This window comes from Chelmon rostratus, chromosome 5 (genome assembly GCF_017976325.1).
Source record: "Chelmon rostratus isolate fCheRos1 chromosome 5, fCheRos1.pri, whole genome shotgun sequence".
Taxonomy (NCBI): Eukaryota; Metazoa; Chordata; class Actinopteri; order Chaetodontiformes; family Chaetodontidae; genus Chelmon; species Chelmon rostratus.
The window spans coordinates 19,991,090-20,017,657 of record NC_055662.1 but is presented as its reverse complement, the minus strand read 5'-3'; the positions used below and the strand labels follow the sequence as shown (position 1 = coordinate 20,017,657).

The 26,568-nt window shown below is 42.8% G+C and overlaps 1 protein-coding gene across 2 annotated transcripts in view; it reads left to right on the top strand.

Moving 5' to 3' along the window:
* The window catches only part of LOC121607285 (netrin receptor UNC5C-like), a 182,393-nt gene that overhangs the window by 83,128 nt on the left and 72,697 nt on the right, over positions 1–26,568 (top strand). For both annotated transcript variants that reach the window (XM_041938018.1, XM_041938017.1), the window contains exons 2-3: positions 7,537–7,773; positions 21,214–21,357. In XM_041938018.1, coding sequence (XP_041793952.1) covers positions 7,537–7,773; positions 21,214–21,357 — 381 coding nt within the window. The remainder of the gene's footprint in view (positions 1–7,536; positions 7,774–21,213; positions 21,358–26,568) is intronic.

Here is a 26,568-nt window from a genome sequence, read left to right as displayed (position 1 = left end):
AGCCTATGTAGTATGAGGAATTCTTCTTCTCAATTACAGTATATGGTATCTTTCTTAACCACTAGACCACCAGGATACCCGAGATTTATTCCTCTTTTCTTTCTGCAAATAGTGCCCCTCTTTGCTGCTGCTTCTTAACTGAGGCCAGCTGCGTCCTGACAGAGCCGCCCCTCTGCAGGCAGGCTCGTAAATCTACTTCCAGGCTTAAGTTGGGGCCTTATATGTCAGACTCAATGAAAGTCCGAGGACGCCAACCAGCTGTCACTGTCTGCTCCCATATTGAGATACTCTAGCTTTCAAGTACTTTCCGCTATTATGAATTGCCTTGTACTGTACAGCCCTGAAAGCCTGGTGGATATATAATTGGCTATGACAAGCAGTGTGCTCTGCATGCTATATTATATCTTCGCAGGGTTATTTCTGTTATGTTTTGTCTTTGTGGAACTCCTATCTCATGTAAAAAACTGCAGACTTTCTTATGGTTTGGATTCAGTCCTAAAACCCAACACATCAACAGCCATATATTAGAAACAAGTTTGAGAAACAGTGCAAAATAATGCCGTTCAATACAGTATCACCACAAACGAGTCGAATCAATACCCGGGAAGTGATCATGATGATGTTCATAAAGGTATGATTTACTATAGCGCTGTTAGACCTCGATTCCAGAAAAGCTGGGACACAAATAAAACAGAATGTGATAACTGTCTAATCCTTTTTGACATGTACTCAACTGAAAGCAGTGCAAAGCCAACATATGTAATATTTCACCTCATCAACGTCATTGATTTTTGTAAATATATGCTTATTGCGAATTTGTTGCCAGTGAGACGTTTCAAGCAGGGATGGACCGAGGTTCACCGCTTTGTGAAGCACATGGACTCAGGAACACTGTCTGTAAATACAGTTCATCTGCAAATGATTGCATTCTGTTTGTTTGGTGTTTTACTCAGCGTCTGACCTCTTTAGGATCAGGGTTTTAGTCTATGCTGTACTGTCTTTGCCTATTTTAGTTTGTCTGGAGTTTGTACTCAAATATATGTAAATTCAATCATCCCATTGGACAAAGGTAATGGACTGATTAAGTTCTCTCACTTTGCATGTCTCTTCGTGTCTTGAATAATGTGGCTTTTATCAAAGTGCCGATTGCGAATAAGACCCTGATTAAGTTTCGAATAGATGCAGATGATGTGCGGTCGCCTGGTGTCTCATTTCAAAAGGGACACTCCAGGACGCGGTGAATAATTCCCCGACATGCCATGTCAAGTAGTTCAACTTACTTAACCCGTCCTTGATCTCCTCTCTATAAACAGATTTGACTCTGAGAAATGCACACACCCCCACACACCTGCATACTGGCAGCGTGCATTTTAGCATGTCTTTTGTGAACCAGCATGACTTTTGCTTCATCGCCCTCATCTGAACTACTTATCGTTTGAAAACAACTCTGGATAAAGAAGAGAGAAAAAACACAAGCTGAAATGCATGAAAGAAAGAGAAAAAGGAAGATGGGAAAATTGAAAGTGCGATTTGTGATTACTGATTAACTATTTTTTTCCGAAATTGGTGTCTATTGGTAAACACACACACGCGGCGAAACTCGTTCATATTTCAATATTTTGTTATGACATGCTGGTGCTAATCCCCTCTGAGCCGGCGGTCGGCCAGTTTAGCTGTAGTTTGGCACAGCTATGGTTCGTTATTGCATATTCGTAGCCGATCGCCGCAGAGTCAGCCGTGTTGTGGCTGGCTGCTAGCAGCACCTGGCGTTTGGTAATGACATCATCCACGTCAGAGTTAGTTGTCTAGAGACGCCGGATGTTGATAACATGCCACCTCCAAATGCCACCAAAGTTGTCTGGGTGAGTAAATGGGCATATTTAATGCTACAAATAAGGTCCAGGTTGTAAAAAACGAAAGTTATCCTTTAACTTCCTCCTCAGTGACCATGGACTACAGGTATATTTTCAGGCGTCCCAACGGAGTGTTGGAAAAATGTTTCAAAAGAGAGAATCACACACTATATTTGTTATCTTCTTTAAAGGACCAGTGTGCAGGATTTAGTTGCATCTAGTGGTGAGGTTTCAGATTGCAGCCAGCTGAACACCCCTTATACTTCCCTCCCCTATGGTGGCTGCGAAAAACACAAAAGGCGCCCTGTCGAGCCAGTGTTTGTCCATTCAGGGCTACTGTAGAAACATGGCGATACAATATGGCAGCAGGTAACACTGATGAAAACATATCCGCGAATATTATGTTATATTTCTGCCAATACACCCCCTAAATCCTACTCACTGGACCTTTAAGTTAGAATAATGGCAGCAAATTATGACAGAGATGGAGAAGAAGTGAGAGGGACAACGCAGAACGCAGGCAGGTCATAGTAATGATGGAGGGAGAGAAACACTGCAGTGCTGCTGTAGGTGAACAGCTGATAAGATTATTCCATCTTCTGTCACTGTGTGTTATATGTGCCATGCGTGCTTGTCTCTCTACTTCTGTGTGTGTGTGTGTGTGTGTGTGTGTGTGTGTGTGTGTGTGTGTGTGCGTGTGTGTGTGTGTGTGTGTGTGTGTGAAAGGATGAAGAGCTACTCTTGTGGGTTTGCCTGCATGCTTGTGTGCCTTTTACTTGCATGTTTTTCTGTGCCTGCACATTTGTGTGTGTGTGTGCGTGTGTGTGTGGGAAATGGGCGGCTTCATATATCTAATTCCAGCGCAATGATACACTAACTCCCTGCTGTCCCATCATGCCTTTCTCACTCTTTTCTTTTTCCAACTCTCCCTCAATGGCCCTAAACTCCCTAAACGTTTTCAAGATTCAAATACGTCTGTTGAATGTGTTCATAAAGAGTAACAGGGTTTGTATGTGTGTGTGCATGTGTATGTGTGTGTTTGGGGATGATTGTGGGTAGGAGCTCTGGGTAATATGAGCGCCACGAATGGGTATTTGTATTTTCCCGTGTTTGTGAAACAGTGAGGTTGAGAAATATGTGAGCCCGTGTGTTTTTCTTTTTGTTTTCGTGTACACAAATGTTTTTGCACCTTTGTGTTTGTGTGGGTGTGTGCGTTATTTTTATGGGTCTATATGTGTGACTTGTGTGATTTGGCAGCACAAGTGTCTGAGATAGATAGGGATCGCTCCAGCTTTGTTTTCTTAGGTTTGTGTGTGTGTGTGTGTGTGTGTGTGTGTGTGTGTGTGTGTCTGTTTGCATATATGTTTTTGCAGCTGCTGTTGATTCTAACTAGCTGATAAGATGTTAAATAGCATGATCTCATGATTTCCACGGCTGCTGCACTGATACACATCATAGACCACTTAGCGTGAACACAAGACCCTAACACACATGCACACACACTCACACACACACACACACACAAACCACATTCTCACTCATGAGGCATTTTGACCCTATATGGCTGCGTTTGGCTTGCCTTTGACATGGCCGCATATCTCTGAATTCCTCAGACTCTTGCAAACACTGTATCAAAAGACGTTGGGTCAAAAGATAATAGAGTGTAAGGTCTCAGCATTGCTGTTAAGTGGCTTTTATTTTTTTCTTTAAAGTTTGTTAAGAACAATGTTTGTCACAGTTTAAAGTATCTCAGTCTTTCACGCTCAGTCAGGGTGCAGGAAACACAAACCTGGCAAGTCTGCATCGACCTTACTGGTAACACTATTAGGAGCCAGAATAGAAAATACTGCAACACCGACACTGTAGGAACATGTTTCAACCGTCCATAACCAAATCCATGCCTCTGCGTGGCCTCTTCTTCTTTTTTTTTCATATAGTATGTGTTGCTTAAAACCATGTCCACTGTTTTTAATTTCCAGTGTTGTGCTCGTTTTTGAAAAATTGTTATTTACAGTTACTAGTTACCTCATTTAAAAGTAACTGATTACTTTCACCAAACATGTTTTTGTAACTTGTTGTCTACATCTTCTGGTCTATGTTGAATTGTTGCCATTGGTAATAGTGCTGTGTGATAACATCTCATATCCTGATCATTTTCTTACTAGTTTCCATAAAATGACCACATGGAAAGGCCTATTTGAATTATATACTCAACAAATAATTGTTTCTTAGTCATATTTCATTATTTTTAAGATTTTTTGTTAAGACTTTTCCACTGCAATTGCAAACAAAATGACCCAGCGACTGAGTCGGGGGTTTGTTTTGAACACTCGGCTGAAACCTTGACAATCTGATCGGAGTTCTCCTCCTGCTCAGAATGACCCCGTTCCGTGTCATGTTCACTCCCCTCCATGTCATTATATTTCATTATAATAGACTGCGTTTGTCTGCTATCAAGATGAAAGTTAGCGAGGAGTCTATTGAAATTGCAGTAATTGTAATTGTGTTATTTCATTTGATAAAGTAATTAGCTACCTTTCTATTTACAGCCTGATGTAGTGGATTTACAGTCACGTGTTACTGTACATTTATTGGTTGGACGCTGTTATTAATAGAATCCCATTTCATTATATTTTTCCTCCCTCTATCTACCTCTCTCCTCTCTTTCCCTCTACCGTGTATCCATCAATCTCTCTATCCATATGATATATCAGTTCACATTGTCTATGACACTTGAACATGATTGGCCACTTCTGATGACATCATTCTTAGCAGATTTACGGACATTTATTGGTCGGGTTTGTAGGTTTTCTGAAGTGGGGCAGGCCTACGGGAGCGAGCGAGGGGAATAAATGTGTTTTTTTGCCCCCGGTACGTATTTACTGCATACCGTAAATCGAACCTGGACATTGTTCTGCTACAGCCATCCATTATTGATGACAGCATTCAGGCAAGACGTTTATGAGCTGGGCTGTTAGGCTCAGTAATTCACTCTGTCAGGAGATCAGAAGAGAGCAGTGGGGGCAGAGAGGAGGAGAAGGAAGGGACAAGGTTTAGAAAGAAGGAGGAAGAGGAAAACAGATGGGAAGGAAAAAGTGTGAAGCGGGGAGAGGAGAGAACCAGAGAAGCGGGGATGGAGCAGAAAAGAGAAAATAGTCGCCATTTCTCAGACAAAGCTTTTATTCATGAGAAATTTTCTCTCCGGCCCTCCCCTTTTCTCCATTCCTCCCACCCTTTTCTCTGGCTATCATGTTTCTTGTGCCAATCAATATTTTATAGCTGTCACTCCAGAGCAATGAACCCCCCCCCCCCCCCCGCCGCCATCTACCGCACCCAGTCCCCAGCCCTGTGAATGACACATGACAGATGAGGGTGAGAATGGGTGTTGGGGCAAAGTGAAGAGCGGGAGGGGCGTGAAGCAGAGCGGCGGAGAAACATGAAGTCGCAAGAAACGGCAAAGAGCGAGAGAGAGGAGGCGGTGCAGCGAGCGAGAGAGAGGCTGACAGTGGATAAACAACCGAGAGTGGGAGAAAATTTCCCACAGATAATGAAATTATGCAGTGAAAATGTCTACCAATTTTCATACTCTCAGAGAACTAATTACAGAACTAAGAGAGAAAATGTCAGCTTCATGACATCAAAGTGGCGACGCTGCCTACTCATTTTCCCCCTATTTGTGTCTTGTTGTTTTACCTAAGCTGCTTTTAGTTTCTAGCCCACAGCACACTGCTATGCTCCGAGATAAGGACCACAACCACACACTCACACACACACACACACACACACACACAGAGTTAGGGTAGAGGAATGTAATATTGTGTGTATGTGCGTGCACAAGCGTAGAAATGCACAGTTACGTGTTGCCTTTTTTTTTGTATATTGTGTGGTTGCTTTTGTAGGAGGGTTTGTAGCCATGACACGTTAGGGATGGGGAAAAAAAGAGTTTGAACCTTGAAGCTGTGGCAAGCATGTCCTGTGCGTTACAATTTTCCCATGAGTCACAGCTCTCCAGGTGAGGCAATCACACACAGGAGCGCGCGCACGCACACACACACACACACACACACACACACACACACAGATAAGGTCTAGACAGCCTTAATGAAACTGGATGATGATGGAGTGGAGGGAAATTACAAGTTAGAGGAAAATGCGTCTGTGTGTGTGTGTTTGTGCGTGCACTTTTAATATATGTGCTTTGTATTTGTGTGTGTGTGTGTGTCTATCGAAGGGAAAGAAAGAAAGGCCTCTTCCTCTCCCTCCCACCTGCTCTTGTAATCCTCTGTGTTTTGGTGACCTTGGCAACCTGGTGACAAAACATTCTTGGGGTCCCTTTGATTGAGGCCACGGGCGGGCGTGAAGTTTGGTTGTACTGAAAAGGCAGCGGAGGAGAGAGAGCAGGATGGAGGAGGAGGAGGAGGGTTGGCCGAATGAGCGCTCTGTTCAGTTCTTTCCTTTTATCTGTCTGTGCGTCCCTACTTTTGGTACTCTGTTCATCCTCTATCGTCCGCTGTATCATTATTTGCAGAAAATGTTGTTTAAAACAAAGTTCTCAGTTTGGATGTGAGTAAAGTGAAGGAAGGAGTTTTAGTTACATATCTTTGAGCATAATTTCAAGCAAAACTTATTCCAATGGAATCAAATGATTACATTTTGTTTACATGGCATCCCAACTACTTGGGAATGGGGCTTGTAGTTCATTAGATGTGTTGCACCATCTTATTTAACCCTCCTCTACTGACATATGAATTGCTCCACAAAAGAGGAATTTAATGCTACAAATACTTTACAAAAACATGCTATACATGAATAAGAGCCACAAGTGCTATTGTGGCTGACCAGCGCCAGCTCAGCCTGTTAGCCCGTTAGCCCTGCAAGTCGTCCTTAAGTCACCAAGCTTCTGCGACCGAATATTACCACAGACATGCAGCTGAATTTCACTCTGCCACTTCCTAGTTGTGACCAGGTCTTCATATTTATTCTTGTCATATGTGTGAGCGTATAGACTTACAATATGCTCAGTGGGATAATCTTGTGCATACATTATGTAGTATTATGTTGTATTTGTTTACTTGCATGTTTCTGTCTGTATTTAAACCTTGTTTTCTCAGTAAGTGGTCTGTGATGTGTATCTTTGGGGATTTTATGCATGCAGACTCAAACTCACACATGAGACAAATGTGTGTTTTTCAAAGTAGCTGTGCAGTAAAGTGTTCGTGGGTATGTACATGAGATTTTCCGTTTGTTGGTGCCTTTTTGAGCTTAGGGAAGTGTGCCTCCTCCCTGAGCGTCTGCGACTGTCTAAGCTGTCTATGTGTAGGTTTGCAGAGACACAAAAATCTGATTATTATTAATAAATGACTCTGATAGCTGGAAGGTTTCTACAAATGGACACGACAATCAGGTGCTGATTAAAGGTGCGTTTTATGGCTCAATGGAACAAAATTGTACTCTGCCCAGGTCAGCGGCTTGAGACGTGGCAATTATTAGTGATCAAATGAGAAGGACATTGTCTCGTTCACAGTCAGTTCAGGGGACAATAATGCTCACTGATGTGAATCACAGAGCGGTAATGAACGATTGAAAGAGTGCAGCATTTCCTCCCTTAACTAACTTCTGTTCCTGTTAGGCCTCGAAGTGAATCAATGATAATTTTAACCTTTCTCTTCCTCTCCTCCCGCAGTGAGAGATGACGATGATTTCCTGAGTCTGAGCGAACTCCCGGAAACCTTCCCGTCCGACCCTCCGGAGCCCTTACCTCACTTCCTGTTTGAACCTGAGGAAGGCTACATTGTCAAGAACAAACCCGTCAATCTGTACTGCAAAGCGACGCCTGCCACGCAGATTTACTTCAAGTGCAACAGCGAGTGGGTGCATCAGAAGGACCACACTGTGGAAGAGAGGGTGGACGAAAACTCAGGTGAGTGAAGTCTAGCAGACGTGCAGTCACAGACACACAATCCAACCAGAGATTTACTTGAAGTGCAGGAGAAAGTTGAGGGATCAGATCGCACAGGGAAAAACTGGTTGGAAAAAGACATTAAAGGAAACCTGCCATGCAGCGAGGATGTTCAGTACAGGGACTGTCAAACTTTTTCAGTTTATAGGACAATTTTGACAGAAAACACTGGTAGTAACAGAAGCCTGTGACGTGTTAAGTGCTGTTGCATGTCACTTCAGACACAGGAGGACTTTTTTTTTTTAAGAAACACTTCAACTTTAAGTAAAAGAACTGTTTTGTGGGTGAGGGTGTTTGTTCCCTGTTTCTTTGTTAACATCCTGCACTGATGCATGCAGCAAAAATGTATGCAAACACTAACAATCAAATAGATAAAGTGGGAAAAAATCGATGGGCAACAATGATGGCTAGCAGCTGCATATTAAAAAATGTTGGAGGAAAGTTAGTTGCTTATCTTTTCCAGTACTATCAGGATTATCTGGCACCTAGTATGTTTTAAAAGAGATACATACTACTACTTCTTTACATAAAAACTGTCTGTATATAAAGCCAAAGCATCTTGATCGCCCTCTGGTGGCTGGCTGCAGTATGGTTCATAAATCCCGCCCCCTCCTTGTTAGCGGATAGGACATGGGCCAAGCTAAAAAAATCAAATACAGGCCAAATCAATTTTTCCCAAAAATGGTTTCTGTCATTTTAGGTAGTCACAGTGATGAATGTTTAAGTGTTAATTTTTCTCATATGTTTGGTTTTAATTAGTTATTTGATGCTAAAAAAAAGAGGGTGTAACATCGTGATTGATGTATGGGCTGGACAATACCACACAGTCCCCTGATCACTACTGTGCAGACTGTGGCTCCAATGATGTCACCAGTGCAAGGTGGCAGCAGGTATTTGGGCTTCTGTAGCACAGTGGGAGGAAGTGAGGACTCATCGTCCATCATCATTTACAGTCATTGGTTAAAACGGATCACTACATACATACAATTAATATACATTTTATTTCAGATGTTACTTCCAAATACTGTATGACAATTTAAAAAGTGTTTTAACATATCTAAGGTGCACAACTGTAAATTACAATTAAGTCTGTATACTTCCCCTCTTTGCTTGTATATTTCCTACGTTCCTGACGCTGATGAGATTTCTTTCTGCACAACATAAAATTGTCACAATCCAGGAAACGTGGCCGGCGTTCTTCCCAGGTTGTCTCAACGGGGCACTGTGAGCAGACAGGTTAAACCTATTATTCAGATGTTTGGTTATTTGTGCAGAAGGCTGGGTCACATGTCAGGTGTGTGCGCACAGCTGTCCCGCCACCAGTGCTCTACTGCGCTGTTCACAGGACGGTTTAATAGGATCCACAGCGATGCACTGGACTGCAGCCAAGCTTCCACACTTGTCACTTGACGGCAAATACTCCGCTGGTAATGACGAATCATGCTGTCGTGCTTTGGCAGGAGGACAAAGACGTAGACAACCTGTTTTTTTAGGCTTGAGGTTGACATGAGCTGCGCTTATGAGTCTCCACCTGCTTGTTAATGAGCCCGAGTCCCCAGAGCGAGTGATTAAACACAGGCTGAAAACAGTTTGAAAAGTCCTGATATACAGCGCCTGCTGAATGAAATGCACAGAGGGGTCAGCAGTAGCACAAATCAACATGTTGGTGTTTGAATCGCGATATTATTTTTCTGGAGGCAGGTGAGCAAAGTACACAGCACATATTTGGCGTGCTCGCTCCCTCGCTTTGATATTTCGCAGTGTGCGCATTGGATCGCAGCTGCGAGGAAGCACAACTCTTGAGTCTGTCTCAGCTCAAGTTGACACATCGTCTTGCCCACCAAAGATTTCCCCTCGTAACACAAAGCAGACCCCCGAGCCAAACATTGTGCGTATACGTTCGTGCGTGCGCGTTTCTTTGGCGTCCTGGTTCCTGAGTGGGTCTCCAAACCCGAGACGGAGACAGAAGCAACTGAGCAGTGCAGTTTGATGTTTCCCCCGATTCAGCTGTCACACATGAATAGTCAAGGAAGGGGAGAATAAATACAACAAAACCTGCGAGAAGTAAACATGAGAGCAGCGAAACAGCAGGTACAAATATAGAAATACACACAGATGCACACAGTGGCAGCGAGTAGTAGAAGAGAGAGAAAAAATAATGTTATAATCTCTGTTGGAGGTGGTTTCTATCAGACTACAATAGACTCCACTTCTAACCCTTCTTCATTTCCTTCAGCTCTGTATAAGTTGTTTTGATTTTTTAAAGCGTGTTTCTTTTGAACAGTTTTATCCTCTTTTCATCTCTCTCCCTGGTTTCTCCCAGCCCTACATCTTTCTGAATATTTAATCATTGCTCTTTCTTGTTTTTTCTTTTTTTACTTTGGCATTTTCTCTCTTTTCCTCTGTGTTTGTTTTTATTTATCTTCCTCTGCCTCTCTCTCTCACCCGCGACATCAAACTTGCTTCTTTTTTTTTTCCCCCTATGAGACATCTCCTTTCCTCGTCCTTTATGTCTTAAAAACTTTCGGTGCCCCGAGGAGGTTTGCACCTTTCATCTGGTAGGGCGGGAAGGTGACATCATCTCTTTTGTTCTCTCTACCATAATTTGCGCACGTCTTTATTTTATAGCTTTTACGGGTTTTGCAGTGAAGTGAAGTGTTTCTGTGTCATGGTAGACTGTTTAATGTTGTTGAACAGAACTCGTTTTACCAGGCCATGATCTGAGGTTACCCAGGCCGAGGTCACAGACACATGTGTATCTAAAATAAGCATCCGTTGTCTTCTCTCAGTTCCCTCTTTTCACTTTTTTCCTCCCGTCTCTCGCTGTTTGTTACTGACATCATGCACAGCTGCTAGTCATTTATTAGTCTCCCATCAGCCGTTCATTTGCTGGCTGCTGGACTCCACACAGCGCGTTATTGAGAGGAAATTCTGTTCAATTAACGACCCATGGATTTATTCTCTCATGCTGTTTGTGATGACCACCATGAGGTCTCTCAAGGACCAGGATCAACCAGTCAGCCACATAACTGACGAGAAAATCTGTGTGTAACAACATCGGGTCCGGTTTGTTGTTGCCATTTGTTTCGATGGAATGTCTCATTTTGTACAAAACTTTTTAATTTTAATTAGATTTTCGAGTTATCTTTTTGAGTTAAAATAACCCCCAGGCCTGGTTAAAACCATAGATTTGGTTTTAAATGTTTGGACTGCTTAAGATATGCTGTAATTTAATGCTTAATTTATATTGTACAAAGCCATCATAATGTCACTTTAGTAAAAAATTGATTGGCTGCTTGCTACTTTGTACTGCTCCAGGACACTTAATCTCTTAAGAACACCATAATCCATACAGATACACACATGGAAATATAATGAATAAATAAACGGCAGGCATTATGCAATATGAAGAGCAGTTGAGGTTTGGAGATGCCTGGAACTGGAGCATTTTCGAACCAGAATGGCTCTTCTCTCTCTCTCTCTCTCTGTCTTTTTTCTCTCTTTCTTGTGTCCTGTCTCCTGTAGCTGTTTTGATACATTTCATTTTTCTCTGAGCTAAACCGATCACGTCACACGGTGCAAAGAAACAACAGTAAACGTGATCTCCTCATATAACAAGGCTTCCATCGATGCACTGAGGTCACTACGAACAATAGACAGTAAGAGTATAAAGAGACTGTGAATACTTTATGTACATTATGCAGCATAGTTCTCATGAATCACGCAGAAAGCGACTGCAGGACTGTGCCTGGTGAATGCACAGTGTGTGTGCACTGTTTATCTGTTTATCTGTATGAAAACCTAAACTCCACAAGCTGTTTTCTCCCCTTTGTTTCCCACTGTTTCACAGACACAGCTAGAAGCTATGGCCCCCATACTGCTTTTATTATCTCTGTGTTCTCATTCGCACTCTACCCCTTTGTCCCATCCTCTCCCTCTCTTTTTTCCTTCCTCTCCCTCTCCCTTCCCCTCTGCTCCACGCTGGTTTTTTGCTCTACTCTAATTTCCACTGTCTGAAATTGGAGAGAGCCGAGGCAGATAAAACCTGAGCTTGAGAAAGAAGAAGTAGGGGATGATGGAGGGATGCTGATGGAGGGTGCCTTGGAGAGGGCTGGAAAGGCCAACAGATATCAGGGAGTCACACTGAGGAGAAAGATGATATGAATCCTGCTGTGCTGTTTTCTTTCTCTTTCTCTCACACTCTCTCTCTTCCGCCTCTGTTTCTCATCCGTTTTCGCAGGAACAGGAAAGTCAGCTTAAGCTGAAACATGTCGTTCGTTTGATCTCGGGGATCGAGATAAAAGCAAACAAAAGTAAAGAATGTACATACAAAAAGTTAGAACATAACAAAAAAGCTTGGAAGTTGCACCAGAACACATTTGTATGGTTTTTCATACAGGGTTAGGGTTAGCTAACCTGTGCTTATCCTGCCATGACAACTCTGTATGATGCACAGCTGTCACTTTAAAATAAAATCCGGTCGTCAGACGCCAAATCTCTGCCTCGTCCAATCAGATTCTGACGCATGCATGATTGCGACCTTTTTTTTTCCAATCTTTCAAATGTTTTTTTGAATTTTTAATAAAAAGTGACACCCCTGACAAGGTATTTAGAATGCCTTGTTTTCTGTTTAACACATGGAAATTGTAGCTCCCTGTGAACTTCACGACGGCTCGATAAATTACTTGGAATGTAGCCACATGGAGCCTCATCAGGAGCGTGGGTAAGCCAGGTGAAGGTCACAGGCGAGGATGGGGGCTGAGGGAGTCGGGTGGGGGCAGCAGGATGGCCTAGAGGTCACTGAGGTCAGCCTCCAACTGGAGGGAAGAGGCTCGATTCCCTAAGAAGCTCCACCGCCTGTCATGGTATCCTTGACAAACACAGTTAACACGACCTGCCCCTGGTTTTCCAGGCCAGGCAGCCCCTCCCTGCCCCTCAGCCAAAGCAGGAAAGGAAGGTTTTAATAAGTACTTCAGACCAAAAAAAAGGAAAAAAGCTTGCCTTCCTCCAGACATACAGTAGCACTATGAGCAGTTGCATTCAGTAAAACAGGCTTGCCATACCTCCATCTGAATTAATGTTACTTAAGGTGAGAAGCAGTATAATTTGTGTGGATTGCGTTCCTTATTGTGAAGGGCATTTCCAGTGTTTGCTTAAGCAACGTGCGTACGACCTCAGTATATCTCCATTAGCCTTGAAGTGTGCTAATGACATACTGTGTACTAGGTTACTTACTTTGTCTCCATTAGCCAAAGTGTGAATTGTTATTAGTCTGCTTGCACTGACCTGTGACTTCACATCTACACGTGCACACACACACACACACACACACATTATTGGCACACTCAGTATTGGCTTGGGTGATTTGTGACCTCTTTCCCTCCTTTGCTGCCATCTCGCTCGTATTGATTTCTTCTCGTCTTTTCCTTCGTCTCTCCTCCTCTCTCTTCCTCCTAATGTTTCTCTTCTCCTCTGTATGGCATCACTCCCGTTCTCCTCTACCATCTTTCCCTCAGCCCTCTCACCTTTTTCCTCCTTCTGTGTCTGTCTCCCTCTTTCTGTCTCTCTCTCCCTCTCTTTTATACTCAGATTCTTGGATTTCAATTATTAACAACCATCAAGATTTATGAAGGAGGTCACTTAGCTTCTGTGCCAGTGACTACTGGTGTTTGAATTGATTTTGTATGTATATACGACTGTGTTTATTGGCTGATGGTGTGTGTTTGTGCTTCATCTGTGCGTTTGTATCTGAAAATACTGTGTGCTTTTTTTTCATGTTTGTGTGTGGGTGTCTTTGTTTGAAGTGGACTTTCTCTTGTGTCCTGAAGCGTCCTGGTTCACTGCCTCTGCAGAGCGATGGAGGACACGAGGGTGCATGCTCAATGTCGTTCACATTTATACGTGCGCACGCACACACACACACACACACACACACAGGAGAGGTATTCAAACATGGACCAGCAGGGAATGCGATGATCAATCAGTGTCAGAGTGGGAGCCATTAAGAGAGTGGACAACGTTCACACATGCATGCATGTGTGCACACGCAGTCTACTGTATGGTATCAGGTGGTCACAGGCCGGTGACTCTGTTCCGTTGATGTCCTGGATGAGTTCCCTCCATGGTCCACGATCCACCCCTGCTCTCTCCCTTTCTCTCACTGCCTCTCACCCTGTTGTCATTTCACTTTTCCCAATTCCATTCCCCCCCTTCTATCTCCATCTGTACTTTCTCTTCTTCTAATATTAATGTAATTATTCATAGAGGGCTTTCAGGTCATGCAACATGCCACGTCTTCAGATCTGCAGTACTGGCTGCAGAATGCATTTCTATGTATGACTGACTGAGCTGTGAACTGAATCAGTTTGGTTTTGCATATTTATGACCTCCGTTACTATTAACATTGATCAAAGTTATGCTTGCATACTGTAATATGATTTACATAATGGCTTACACACTGTGTATCTTGTCTTAATAGTAGATTGTAGCTACAGGTATTCCCTCGTTTGGTGTTTTGATGATGATGGTTGTGGAGAATAATTTAAATCGTCAGTCCGAAATCTCCCATAGGTGTTTGACTGTGATTAGATCAGGGTCTGGTTTCATGAAGATAGACTAAAACGGTAGCGCATATCTACTTCAGGTGAGTGATTAAATTCATTGCACAAAGCTGTCTAGCTCTTAAGGACTGATTTGCCGTGAATTCTGGGTAAATAAGACTTTTTTTTTTTTAACATGGTTGAACAACTGCGCCAAACTGCTCCAGCAGAAAATATTTGACAGCTGTTACAAGTACATTTTACTGTGAATGTTCAACGGTAAAAATCCATGAGCTTGAAGTGTTAGCACACTTCAGACCTGTAGCAGAGCTGAGATGCGGTAGCAGCGCTCACTTCTTCTTCTCGCTCATCAGCCTGATTCTTCTTTGGGCAAACAAAAATGACGATGTCCTCACTGCTGTTTAAAAACTCCCTACTCATTACTTACGATATTATCAGCCAATCAGGAGCCATATTTTCCTCTTCTGTTGTTGTGTGGTGCCACTGGTCAGCAATGTCACTAATTGTTGCCATGGACAACATGGCTCTTTGTTCTGAGTTAGCCTGTTACTGTTAATCTAGCAAGTTATTCAGGCTAACTGAGCTTTATCATACTTTAAAATTTTACACAAATTAAAAAAGAGGGATCACCATCAGTAATCTCTACTTCTGATCACTGTCTCTAGCTAAAATATATTTGGCCATTAGCTTGATTTTAGCCATCGGCATTGGCATCAAATGTTTTTGGGCACTCATCAGAATTGCTGGTTTTAAAAGAATTGACTGGTAAGGTAGCAGCAGTCCCCGAAGAAGGTTTGCAGTGAAGCTTCAAAGCCTGAACTACTTCCCGTAGGGAAATTGTGTTTTCACTTGCAACTCCCCACACAGGGAGGTCACCCCGTCGGGTCGCTCACTGAACTACACCCCTGGAGCTGGTCAGCATTCAGCAAGCTGCTCGCAAACACTTCAGCGGGCCAGATGTTTGCGAAAACGGAGACTCAAGCTCGTGTCTCCTGATGTATCTTTCTCATTTACATTTACAGGAGAGAAGACGATATTGTGACGTTAATCCACTGGCTCTGAAACAGCCTGAATCAAATGGAACATAGTGCACTTCACAGGCGTAGAATGTGTTGCAGAGCTGGTGGTGTTATTGTGTCGGCCCCCTGGATGTATCTATTCTGACCTCGTCTTTGTCTTTTGTCAGACTTTCCCTCTGTGGCGCTGATGAAATAACAGCCAGTGTTGACTTTTTCTGTATCCCTGTTTCTTTTCCCTAAAGGCCTGTCTGGTTGACCTGTCACTGATCACATTTGAACACCACAAAGCTTTTGAGAGCTTTTGCCAATGCCCTCTTATCTTTTTTGTATTCTAAACCATTTAGCATCAGAACCCCCCTCTCTGGTTTCATGTCTGTCCCTGACTCGCTGGCTCCCTTCTGTATATATTTTTCTCTCTATCTCTGGTTACATCTTATTTAAAGAAATCAAGACATTAAACTTTTGTAGCACTCTGTTTTCTTCATCTGTGTGTTTCTGTCAAAAGACGAGTGGAAATGGCAAAAATATATGAAAAAGAGCCAGAAAATGGACCTAAAGACAAGTGTGTTTAACAGCTAGGGAAATGGGGAAATGGGGAAATGGCAGGAAACGCATCCTTTGGCTTCTGACTGATGACATGGTCACCAGAGTATTTCGCTCCCTATGCAGTGTCTGAGTCTGTCAGTCTAAGTTGAACAATGACGTGTTGCACATGTTAATTCTTAAAACCTCAAATTGTGAAACTTTGAATCAGATGGTTGAGATTTAAATTAATTGCCGCAATGTCCTAAAACACATCAGAACGATGTGTTTGGAAATGTTTCTAATTAAGAACAAATCCAGTTAATTATAACAAACCCATTAATTTTGTTGACATTGCGTAGATTAAGAAACTGACTCAGCATTTGTCTGCGTTTTTGTTTTACTGGTGTAGATCCAGTTTTTAGAAAACATGCTTTTCCGCTTTCCTTATCGCCTCTGTGAAAAAGCTGCTTATCACCATCTGGTTCTCCTCCAAGATTTCTCCAGACTTGATAACATGAAAAACGTATGTCTCTAAGCCACTGATGACACATCACTTTAATTAGAGCTCACAGTTATAGCCTTTTGTAAACAAAGTCATCCAAACTTCTTCTGGGTGGTGCGCGCTGCATTTACATGAAAATTCAGTGTTTTCTTTTATAAACTGGGTCTTATTTATGCAGTTTTATCCATAAATTCCTATTCGCTATGATTGCAATTTACCAGGTACGTTAATTGGGTGGTGGATGTGGCAACTCTGCTGACACTGGAGTTATGACGAGCAACATGGGGCGTTTCCAGGTTTTACCTGAGTAATGAAGTATTTTATTTTACAGTAGTTAGTTATTATCAGGACCTTTCTGTCATAAATGCAAATTTTCAGATCTGTCCTCTGGTTTAAAGGACCAGACCTAACCCTAACCCTAACCCTAACCCAAGTCCAACCAATTTAATACCCCTTGCCCCACCCCTCCCGTACAGTGGCCGCTAAAAATGGGAAACAAGCGGAAGGTGTTCTCTTAAGCCAGTGTTTGGTTTGTCCATTCTGGGCTACTGTAGAAACATGGTAGAGCAACATGGCAGACTCCTTGGACCCACTCCCTGTCTAGATATAAAGAGCTCATTCTAAGGTAACAAAAACGCAGTGATTATTATTTTCAGGTGATTATACACTATTAAAACTACAAAAAATACTTTATTACATCGATCCCTCTAAATCCTGTACACTGGACCTTTAATTTTTCTGCATAAAGGAAACTTTCAAGTTACCTGACTCACACGCATTGTTCCATTTAGTAAGATGTCCAGTATTTGTGGGCAAGTATTACACACTGCTATACCCACATGGATAGCAAATTACTCAAAAAAATCCAAATCTTTATTTTTGGTGCATATTTCCACCCGGTTCCCATTTGTCAAATAAAAAAGTGACAAACACTCCTGTGATTTTACTTCCAAGCTGACAAGTAAACTTTGCTATAAGAATTGACAGTTTAGGACTCAGAGGAATATTTTGGGCCTGTGCTCAGTTTTGTGATTGATAGAAATGTTTGTGACAGTATCCACTTGTCTTGATACTTGTCTTCCATTTTTCATCTACTTCTTTCCCCTCACCTCCCCCAGCTGACAGCGGTGGTTTTGTTGATGTGAAGTACTGTCATGCAACAGAGACCCAGAATTCCATGCTTGTCTTCTCATAACAGAATGACGTGAATGCTCTAAGCTCTGTAGCTGAACAAAATAAGACGCCGAGTGATCGGGGACTTTTTAAGCCTTAGGTAATTCAGTGGCTTTCTGCCCGGCAACACTAGCTTTGTGAGCTTTGCATTAGCAAACAATGGAAGCGACGGGGGGTTTACCGCTTTCAACAGCACTACTCCAGATACAGTGACATCTATCTTTATCTTCTTTGTCTATTCCCTATTTCATTCTTGATGAAGTGAATCTGTTTTCACGGAGGATGTCGATGGGTTTAGATTTCTGATCTGTTGCAGGTTTGTTGTGTCAACAGTTTGGCATAATTATTTCTGCATTTATGATTTTCTTACACTTACTTTTAGTCCCCAGGTGACATAAAAACACACGTGTGACACTGCAGGATGAAACATAACCGAATGTGTGACATCCCTTCTAGCATCAAATTACAGTCGGTTTCATGTAAACGCAGTGGAACTAGTGAACACAACACAATCAACAGCAATCTCCACAAAGGCAGATAAGACTATCCTCGATCAATAACCTGCATTGGTTTCAGTTTTCTTTGTTTTCGTTTGGAGGAATGTTGCGCTCCCGATGAGCAAAACATGATGTCGCGTTTAGACATTGTTAAAGAGAATTAGGTTACTGATTGCTAATCAGGTTTCTCAAGCTGACAGATAAGGGCTCACTTAAGTGCACTGACTCATTTGAAAACTCCTCTTTTCCTTGCCATTGGCCTTCCGTCCACACTAAGCCTGCAGTGTCAGATTGGTGTATGTTTTTAGTTTCAGCCCTCAGCTTCACTGAGAAATTGAACACATTTCATCATTACAACCATTGATTTCCCCTGCTGTGAAACCAACTCGGCTCTCCCTGATGCGCTCTGTTCCACTCCCTATATGTCCTGTTCTTGTTTTGTTTTCCTGCTTTCTGTCTGTTTTCTCATATCTCAACCCTCCCTGCTCCATGTTGTCCTCCATCTAATATCTCCCTGTTTCATTACATGCAATACCTTGCAACAAGCATCCTGGGTTATACCTCATTCAACTGCTGACATCCCTAACTCTTGTATGTCAGCGATCCTGCAGCATTCACTTTAAAGGATAAAGCTACGCTGGCTTCATTCACCCGGGCAAAAAGTCAATCAACTCACCAAGTTTGGGAGCATCTAAATTTATGGTCAACTAAGTTAGACTGATGATCAATCTCTGTAAACATAAAGATGCCCTTTGCTTTGGAACCTCCTCCAAACAAGCTAGAAGATTAGATAAATTGAATCTTGAGTGGAGGGGCGAGATGGAAAACTTGAGCAAGCTCAGAAAATATTTACCAAGACGTGCAACACAAAGCTACTAAAACTTATGTGGCACAGCTTTCTTCAAGCCTCTGCTGGGAGAAAGCATCCTCTTATGCAATGCATGCAGTATTTCTGTCAGAGTACCTGAGGTAGAGCGGCTGTCCCACATGCTGCCCCGTTATTCTCTCAGCAATAAACAGTGCAAAGCAGGTGGGCGCTCACACTGATGGCTGTAGTTTTGAGTGGTTTCTGGAATTAACTGGAATATCCTGTGTTTTTTTTCCTTCTTATGTTCTGGTTTTTTATTTTTGTATTCCTCATAATTTATTTATGATAAATAAAAAGTGTGCGTTTGATTCAGAGTGTTAATTCTATATTGTGAGCAAACTCTTAAAAAACTCGTAAAAACGTCCAAACTCTTGGCGTTGCTGCATGCATGTCTCTGTTTACTCCAGTGCAAAGGGTACAATGTCGGTATCGGCTCAGCTGCAAATCCAGGAACTGATCCAGTGATTTAAAAATAACGTCTTGAGCTTGATAAACCACATACAAAGTGATGCTAAAGCTTAAAATTTCTGCTTTCTTTGCATTTGCCATAACTAGCTGTCTGGCTCATTTGAACCGTTCACTTTTAATTGGCTTACCTTCCTCATTACTTGGGCAGCAGCACGCTCACTGGTTTCCGCCTGCTCTCTTTCCCTTTTGTCCTTTTTGTCTTCACACTGTGTTTTTGTTCAGTGCAACTGCCTGCCTACTAGTTGTTCGGCCTAGTCCTGGGATGCTTGCTGGTTATAATTGCCTCTTTAGCTGCCATTTTCTGAGCCTCTACCTCTCTTGCTGTTTCACTTGCTCTTTCATTCTAAGCTGTGAAGCCATAACAATCTCCCTTGTTTGCTTGTTTGCTCAAGCGCTGGTATTCACACTAGTTTTTAGACAGTCTTTGCTCTTTGGCCTCATAGCTTTCTCCCCCCTCACTGGCTGTTATCCCTCGTTGTGCCAGCAGTGCCTTCCACCAACTTTTTGCTTTCGGCCTCACTTTCCTCTCTGCCCTGTGTCCCATCAGTGCTCTTTAAATTGCCATGTCTTCTAAGTTCCTTCCTTTCTTTCCATCTCTTCCATCTTCGTGCCCCTGCTTATTAATCTTGATTTTTTTTTTCCTTACTAAAAAGCCATGCCTCCCCACCTCCCAGCTTGCTTCCACCAAAGCTTTTGTTACCTTTCTTGCTCTTTGCCCACATGGGTTTTTCTTAAGTTCTGTTGTCAGCCATTAATGGCCTTTGGTCCGCCACAATCCTGCTCACTCGATTTCCCTTTTTGCCTTCCTCCTGGCCGCCTTTGCCTCTATGCCAGTAGGCTTACTGTAACTGTCTCTCCGTTTCTCTCGTGGCAAGAACTTACTGCAAGTCTTCATAAGTAATAGGCCCAAGTCAGATTTGTGGCACCCCATAGAGATTGTTGCTTGGGTCTTTGTAACGCTACTGAACCTGAAATAAACTGCCAAGATCTTTTCCCAGAGTATTTTGCCCGTCTACTCCCCAATCCCCACAGCCTTTTACCTAAAACCCATTTTTATCTCCTTTCCGTTTCACATTTCATTGCCCTCTCCCACCTCTTATTCTGTCATCCCCTCTCTTCCTCTCACTGTGCCTCTGTCGTGTTGCTCTCAATTACTCCTTCCAGTCTACTGTTTCTCTCATTCTCCTTATTCTTCTTCTACCTTCATTATTCCTTTCCTTCGCCATACATTTCCACAGGTTTCTCAGGGTCCCTTTTTTCCCCTGCTTGTGCACCTGTGCTCTGCCTGTCCCTCTCCTACGTCTCCTATATTTTCATCCTGAGTTTATCCCCTCGCTTCCCTCTGCAGACCTCCTCTATCTCTGCTCCTTTGCAGTCCTATCAGTGGGGTGCAGCTATTTAAACCTCACACTTATTCTTCGCATGGAGCTGCTTTCAAAACACCAGAGAAAAGAGGGAATCTGAGAGCAGAGTGAGATAAGTGGTGGAAGTGCGAAGGCACAATCTCACAAAGTTTACATTTAATCCACAGTGAATCTACTCAGTAGTGACCTGGGTTTGTAAACAGCAGCACATATTATATGATTATCCCCCCTGCTTCTATTTACTTGCTAAGCACTGCTTCTTAAGCTAACATAAAAGCCGTATCACCAGAGTAGAAGCATGAATAGACCTTAGCTTTTACTTTTCCTTTTGGCTCACTGACAAACTGGAGCTTGTGAGTCATTTGCCGTTTGCGGGAGTCTTCTTCAGCTTGAATCTAAATCAGTGCTTTTCCTTTCTCCTGCAGGTCTGGTGGTGAGAGAAGCCAGTATAGAAATAACCCGGCAGCAGGTGGAGGAGCTGTTCGGGCCTGAAGATTACTGGTGCCAGTGCGTGGCCTGGAGCTCTGCTGGAACCACCAAAAGCCGCAAGGCACACGTCCGCATCGCCTGTGAGTACACGACGGGGTGTAAAGATTAGTAGATCCCTTTCACACATGAGTAAACATACTGTGTAAGAGTATGGGTGAGGTCACTGATTCTATGCTGACAATATGCAATCACTCCTGCAAGTGTTAAGCATTACAGTACACATACAGTATATACAATCCTTTCTCCTTAAATATAATTTTGCATATCCACTGTTACCAATGAACCTGTTTACCTGTGGAATGTTCCAAATGGGGGGTTTTTGGAGCATTCGACGACTTTCCCAATCTTTTGTCGCTTGTGTCCCAGTTAGTTTGAAACATTCAGAATAAGCATATTTATACAAAAATCAATCAAGCTGATGAGGTCAAACATTAAATCTATTGTCTTTGTACTGTTTTGAATTGAATATGCATCAAACTGGATTAGCAAATTATCACATTTTACAAATTATGATAATCACGAACTATCACATTATCGCATCTTGCCAGTCAAATGCTGTTAATGTGAACCAGCAGTGTTGGGTTTGCATTAGCGGTAATTTGATACATCTTTAAAATGGCATTAGGAGAGTGAAAAATGAGGCTGATAGAAATGAGACAACATTAGGCAACTTGATTTCTGTGCGGGAATGGCGGACCCCGCCACTAACAATGAAAACAACTACATGGACCAGACTGTAGATGCCATCAAAAATGAGTCTTAACTTCATGAAAGTAAAGAAGTATAACTTTGTCTATTTTGCCATGCAGTCATGAGGTATACGTTTTACACTCAAAACTCAGGAAAAAACTTTATAGTTGGCTATAACCTTGAAAATTGTTTTTACACTGAATGATACATGATGGGGAACTTTTCAGAGCAGAGACGTAGCTCAATAATTTCAGTCTACATCAGCAGCTTCCTGTTATGGTCTGGTGAAGAATTTAATATGACAACTGGGAGTCTAACTATAAGGTCACCAAAAGAACACAAGCCTGCTCAAACCCAGCCCAGACTCAATATCACTCCAGCAGACAGTGTTACAACGTAACACTGCATGCACAGTGATCACATGGGGAAATCATTTCAGGACTGTTAGACCCTCAACAACAGTCCAGGGAAGAGAAAAGGTTGAATCCTGTGGTGAGTGATGGCCACTTGACGACTCTGCAGCAACTGTGCAGCGAGGCAGCCGAGAAGTTTGATAGAAATCACCTGGAAAGTCTTGTTTGTTCTAACAACGTAAGCCTCATATAACAGAATGGATTGTTCCTTCAAAGCTGCTTTCGCTGGCCTGAGAATTGAACCCACAACAGTAGTTTTCCAAGCGTCATTGCTCTGGTCAATTCAGCCATATAAGACAACTGGGACTTGTCTGAGTGCTTAGGTTGTGGAAAGGTCAAACAGAAAAGAAATACCAATACCAAAATCGACCCCACCTCCCCGGTTTACCTGGCTCACACTGACAGTGCGGCTATGCTTGAGTGAACTCTCTAAAGGACAACTGGGGGCTTTGTTAGAGTCCATTCAGCAGACACTCGGAACAAACTGCACACACATCCACATATGTAGTGCTTTAACAGACAGTATCACTCTAACAGACACGAACCCTGGAAATCTTGTTCTCCCAGGTTGGTCTTATTCGTGCCGCAGAAGGAAATCCATCACGCTGACCCTTGCTTTTCATTCAGGCTATTTTATTTGGTTGTAAATATGTCTCTGGTTTTCACTTTCGCAGGGCTTGGTCGTTTCATTTGTTCACAAACACACGAATTCATTTATTAATTTCATTTGTGTGTATTTTAAAGGAAGCAGACAAAGATGTGTGTTTAATTTTAACAAAACACAGAACAAATTATAAAAACACATTTCATCAAGTGCATTGCATTTAGTGATCACACTTTGCATAGTGCATAGGCAGCATACTGCTGTGGGCTTATACACTAGTTCAGAGAGTAATAAAAGCTGTAGAATACTACATCATATGTAAATTGACCCTGCAGCAGATTATTTATAGTAAACATACATTCATATAAAAATGAGCTGAGTCAAGCTTACACAATATACAATACAGTGCGTGCTTACAGTTGTGCGTTGGTGCGACAGTGACATATTTCTCAATTAACTTGGCTTGTTCGCTTTAAAGACTATTTGAGTTTAGAACAGAGCGCCACTAACTCTGCGTCGCTTCAGTATTTTAGGATGTTTTTCTGTCTGTCAGCAGAGAGTTAGTGACACAGTCAGAAATATCCTCCTAAGCTCCGCTAATAACATTCTCTAACGGAACGGGCCCTCCTCGGGGTGCAATGAAAGCCGGGTAATGTGCTGTTTTTGGCTTACGTCCGGGCCGATGCTGAGAGACAGATGCAGGCAGGCGTACGTACACAGGCTTCTGAGATTCTCCGAGGTAAACACGTGAAGGCAGACACGAGCGGCGGGGAAGTGCACACGTAGCACTGAAAGGCCTCATTGTTCAGTGGCTCGCAGCTTCCACGAGGACGCTGACGCGTGGACATACGCTGTGCCTGAGTGTGCACATGCATACGTGGGCGAGGAAGATAGCGTCTGCATAACTCACTGGCTTAGAGTATCATCAGCTGCAGCGGGTCCAAGCTTCAACACCTGTTTTATCTACTTTCTCTGTTCTGTTTTTTTTTTCTTTTTTTAATTTTCACCTGCCTCAATCTGATTCCTGAATGCATTAACTAACAGCATGAAGAGTTGTACAAGGAACCAAAAGCCTCTTCTTTCCTCTAAAGTGTCGCTGAAATTGCTTTGCATCACCGAGGAGCTATAAAATAATTCTGTATCTTCTGTTATTCACAAGGGCTCACGCTCATGTTCAAAGGCTGCCCAGTTTTTACTTTACAATGGTTTTACTTCTTCTTCTTCTTTTTTCAGTCCTACACTGTATCAAAACACCTGCATCCTGTATCATTTTCCCTTCTTTTTTCATTCAACACATCATATTTCACACACGTAAGACCTCTGCTGGAGGTTAGGTGGAGGGAGGGTGATGGAGGGTGCCTCTAAGAAGGCTCGAAGGGCCTGCAGATATCAGGGAGGATGAAGATGATAGAAATCCTTGACTCTCTCACTCTTTGTCTTCAGGTAGCTCTACTTTTCTTTGTCCTGTATATTATGTATTTTCCTTCTGACTTTGTCTGCCCCTCCGTCCTTCACTTCCTCTCTCTCCGTTATAACAGTGATTTTTCCCTTAACCAGATCTGATTACACTCAGCCCCCTCTTGCGATAACCTTTTACTTCAAATCGACCCAACCTCCTGACCTACCCCGCTTTCAGCTCCTATTTGGATCTGCCGTTGTGATTAAAATGCTTCCTGGCAGCTAGAGCTTGCTGAGCAAAGTGTCTTTTCTACCACACCGTGCCATGGCAATTCAGCATTTCTCTCCTGCATTCCCATCTCCTCTTCCCACTCATTTCCTTCTTTCCTATTGTCTCCTCTGCTTTCAGATTTCCCCACTTTGCTCATCATGTGTTTATTGTTTCGTTCTCTCACTTGTTTCTTTTTGCCTCTCGTTCTCCAGCATCTTCAGGCTGTTTTAATAACTGTAGAATTAACACTTCAAGGCATTAGCTAAATACACCGTTTGTAGCAGGATGATGGCAATCAGTGTCGAGGCTGTAAAAGTGTCAAACACGCAATGAGAGATATTAAATCTCTGAGAGATTTGTTGGTCTTTTGGAGCAGGGCACTTTAACTGAGTTATGGGTGGTGCAGGCAGCTTAATTCAAGTTTATAAAGCAGGTGAGATGAACAAACACACACAAATTGTCACACCCAGTCACGCACAGCATCGCAGGCGCATACACCGGGGTGAGCGAAACACGAGCGATTACATACACACAAATGTGCATGCAGTGTCAGTCATGCTCTTTGGCCCTGCAGCTATCAGGTCAAGTCTTTCTCCTTCAGCGGATTAGCAATATGTCAAGGTCACACACAGGCACACACTCACACAAACGCCCAGGCACACGCAATTTTCAGATGATGGCAATTTGTTCTGCCACCTTCCACCGAGACATGTGTGTGCATAGCAATCAGGAGTCCAGACACTCGGGGACACGGAAACCCAGGCAGCCCCTCGTGTCGACTGGAAAATGTGTGTTAGTGAATTTCTTCTGTTTTGTTTATGATGCAAATGTATCAGATGTTTAGGTTTTCCCTCAATCGGGGGTGAATTAGACCGAGGAAAATGAGGCTCAACAGGGACTTCTTGTGTCAGATTTTAGGCATTGATTAGACCCAAACTCTTCTACACTCCTTCTGGCTTAAACCTGCATGTAGCTTCCAACAATAAAGGCAGTCATTTGTAACCCAGCAACTGGAAACAACAGCAGCGTGTTAGCCAACCTTTCTGGTATGAAAGTTGCTCAGCAGCGAACAAACCAAATTGCCCCAACAGCCAACCACAGTCTCAGTGACAGATGACCTTTTTTGCATGAAATGGCAGCCTTAGCTGTTTCATTAATGCGTATACAAATCAAGGCTGGTGTGAAGCAAAAGACGCATGCTGTTTATCCCTCCACACTCAGCGTCAGCGGAAAACATTCAGTGTTTTTCCCGGGATGACATCATCAGCAGAGTGTTGGTTTCTGGCTTTGAGAGAGGCTTCATGACGGTCACAAACACTGAATAAACATTTTTCTAGTGAGAACCCGCAGTGTGTGTGTGTGTGTGTCTGTGTCTGTGTGTGTGTGTGTGTGTGTGTGGTTACGATGTCTCACATTGCTGTAAGCCACTGAGCTTTTTCCCAGATGTCAGGGAGCGCTTCAGCGTACTCTTAAGTGTGAAAGTGGTGCGCCACAGTGTTGATTTGTCACACAAAGTCATTTTCTAAAGTCCAAGTGCAAGAAGAATACGTTTATTTTACAAAGCGACTATTTATTGACCAGCGTAAAAAGTGAGACTATCATTATTATCACTATTGCATTTTTTCTCATGGTAGATTTGTACTTTATGCTTTGAAACCATAGTTTGTTTTCACTGAGGATCTGAAGTGAACAGTTGCATTCAGAAGCATGCCTCTTCCTGTCATTGGCACAGCCTAGGTAGTTGTCAGGCCCTTGAGCTGCTTTTCATCCTAATGAGTCATTTTACAAACCGGCATCCAGAGGAAGCGTTGTGCCTCAGAGTGCCGCTGCTATGTCAGCGAGTGGAGATGTTTACTTCTTCAAAACTTGACTGTGGATGGAAAGACCTTGTCTGATGTCTCGGGGCTGATCACAG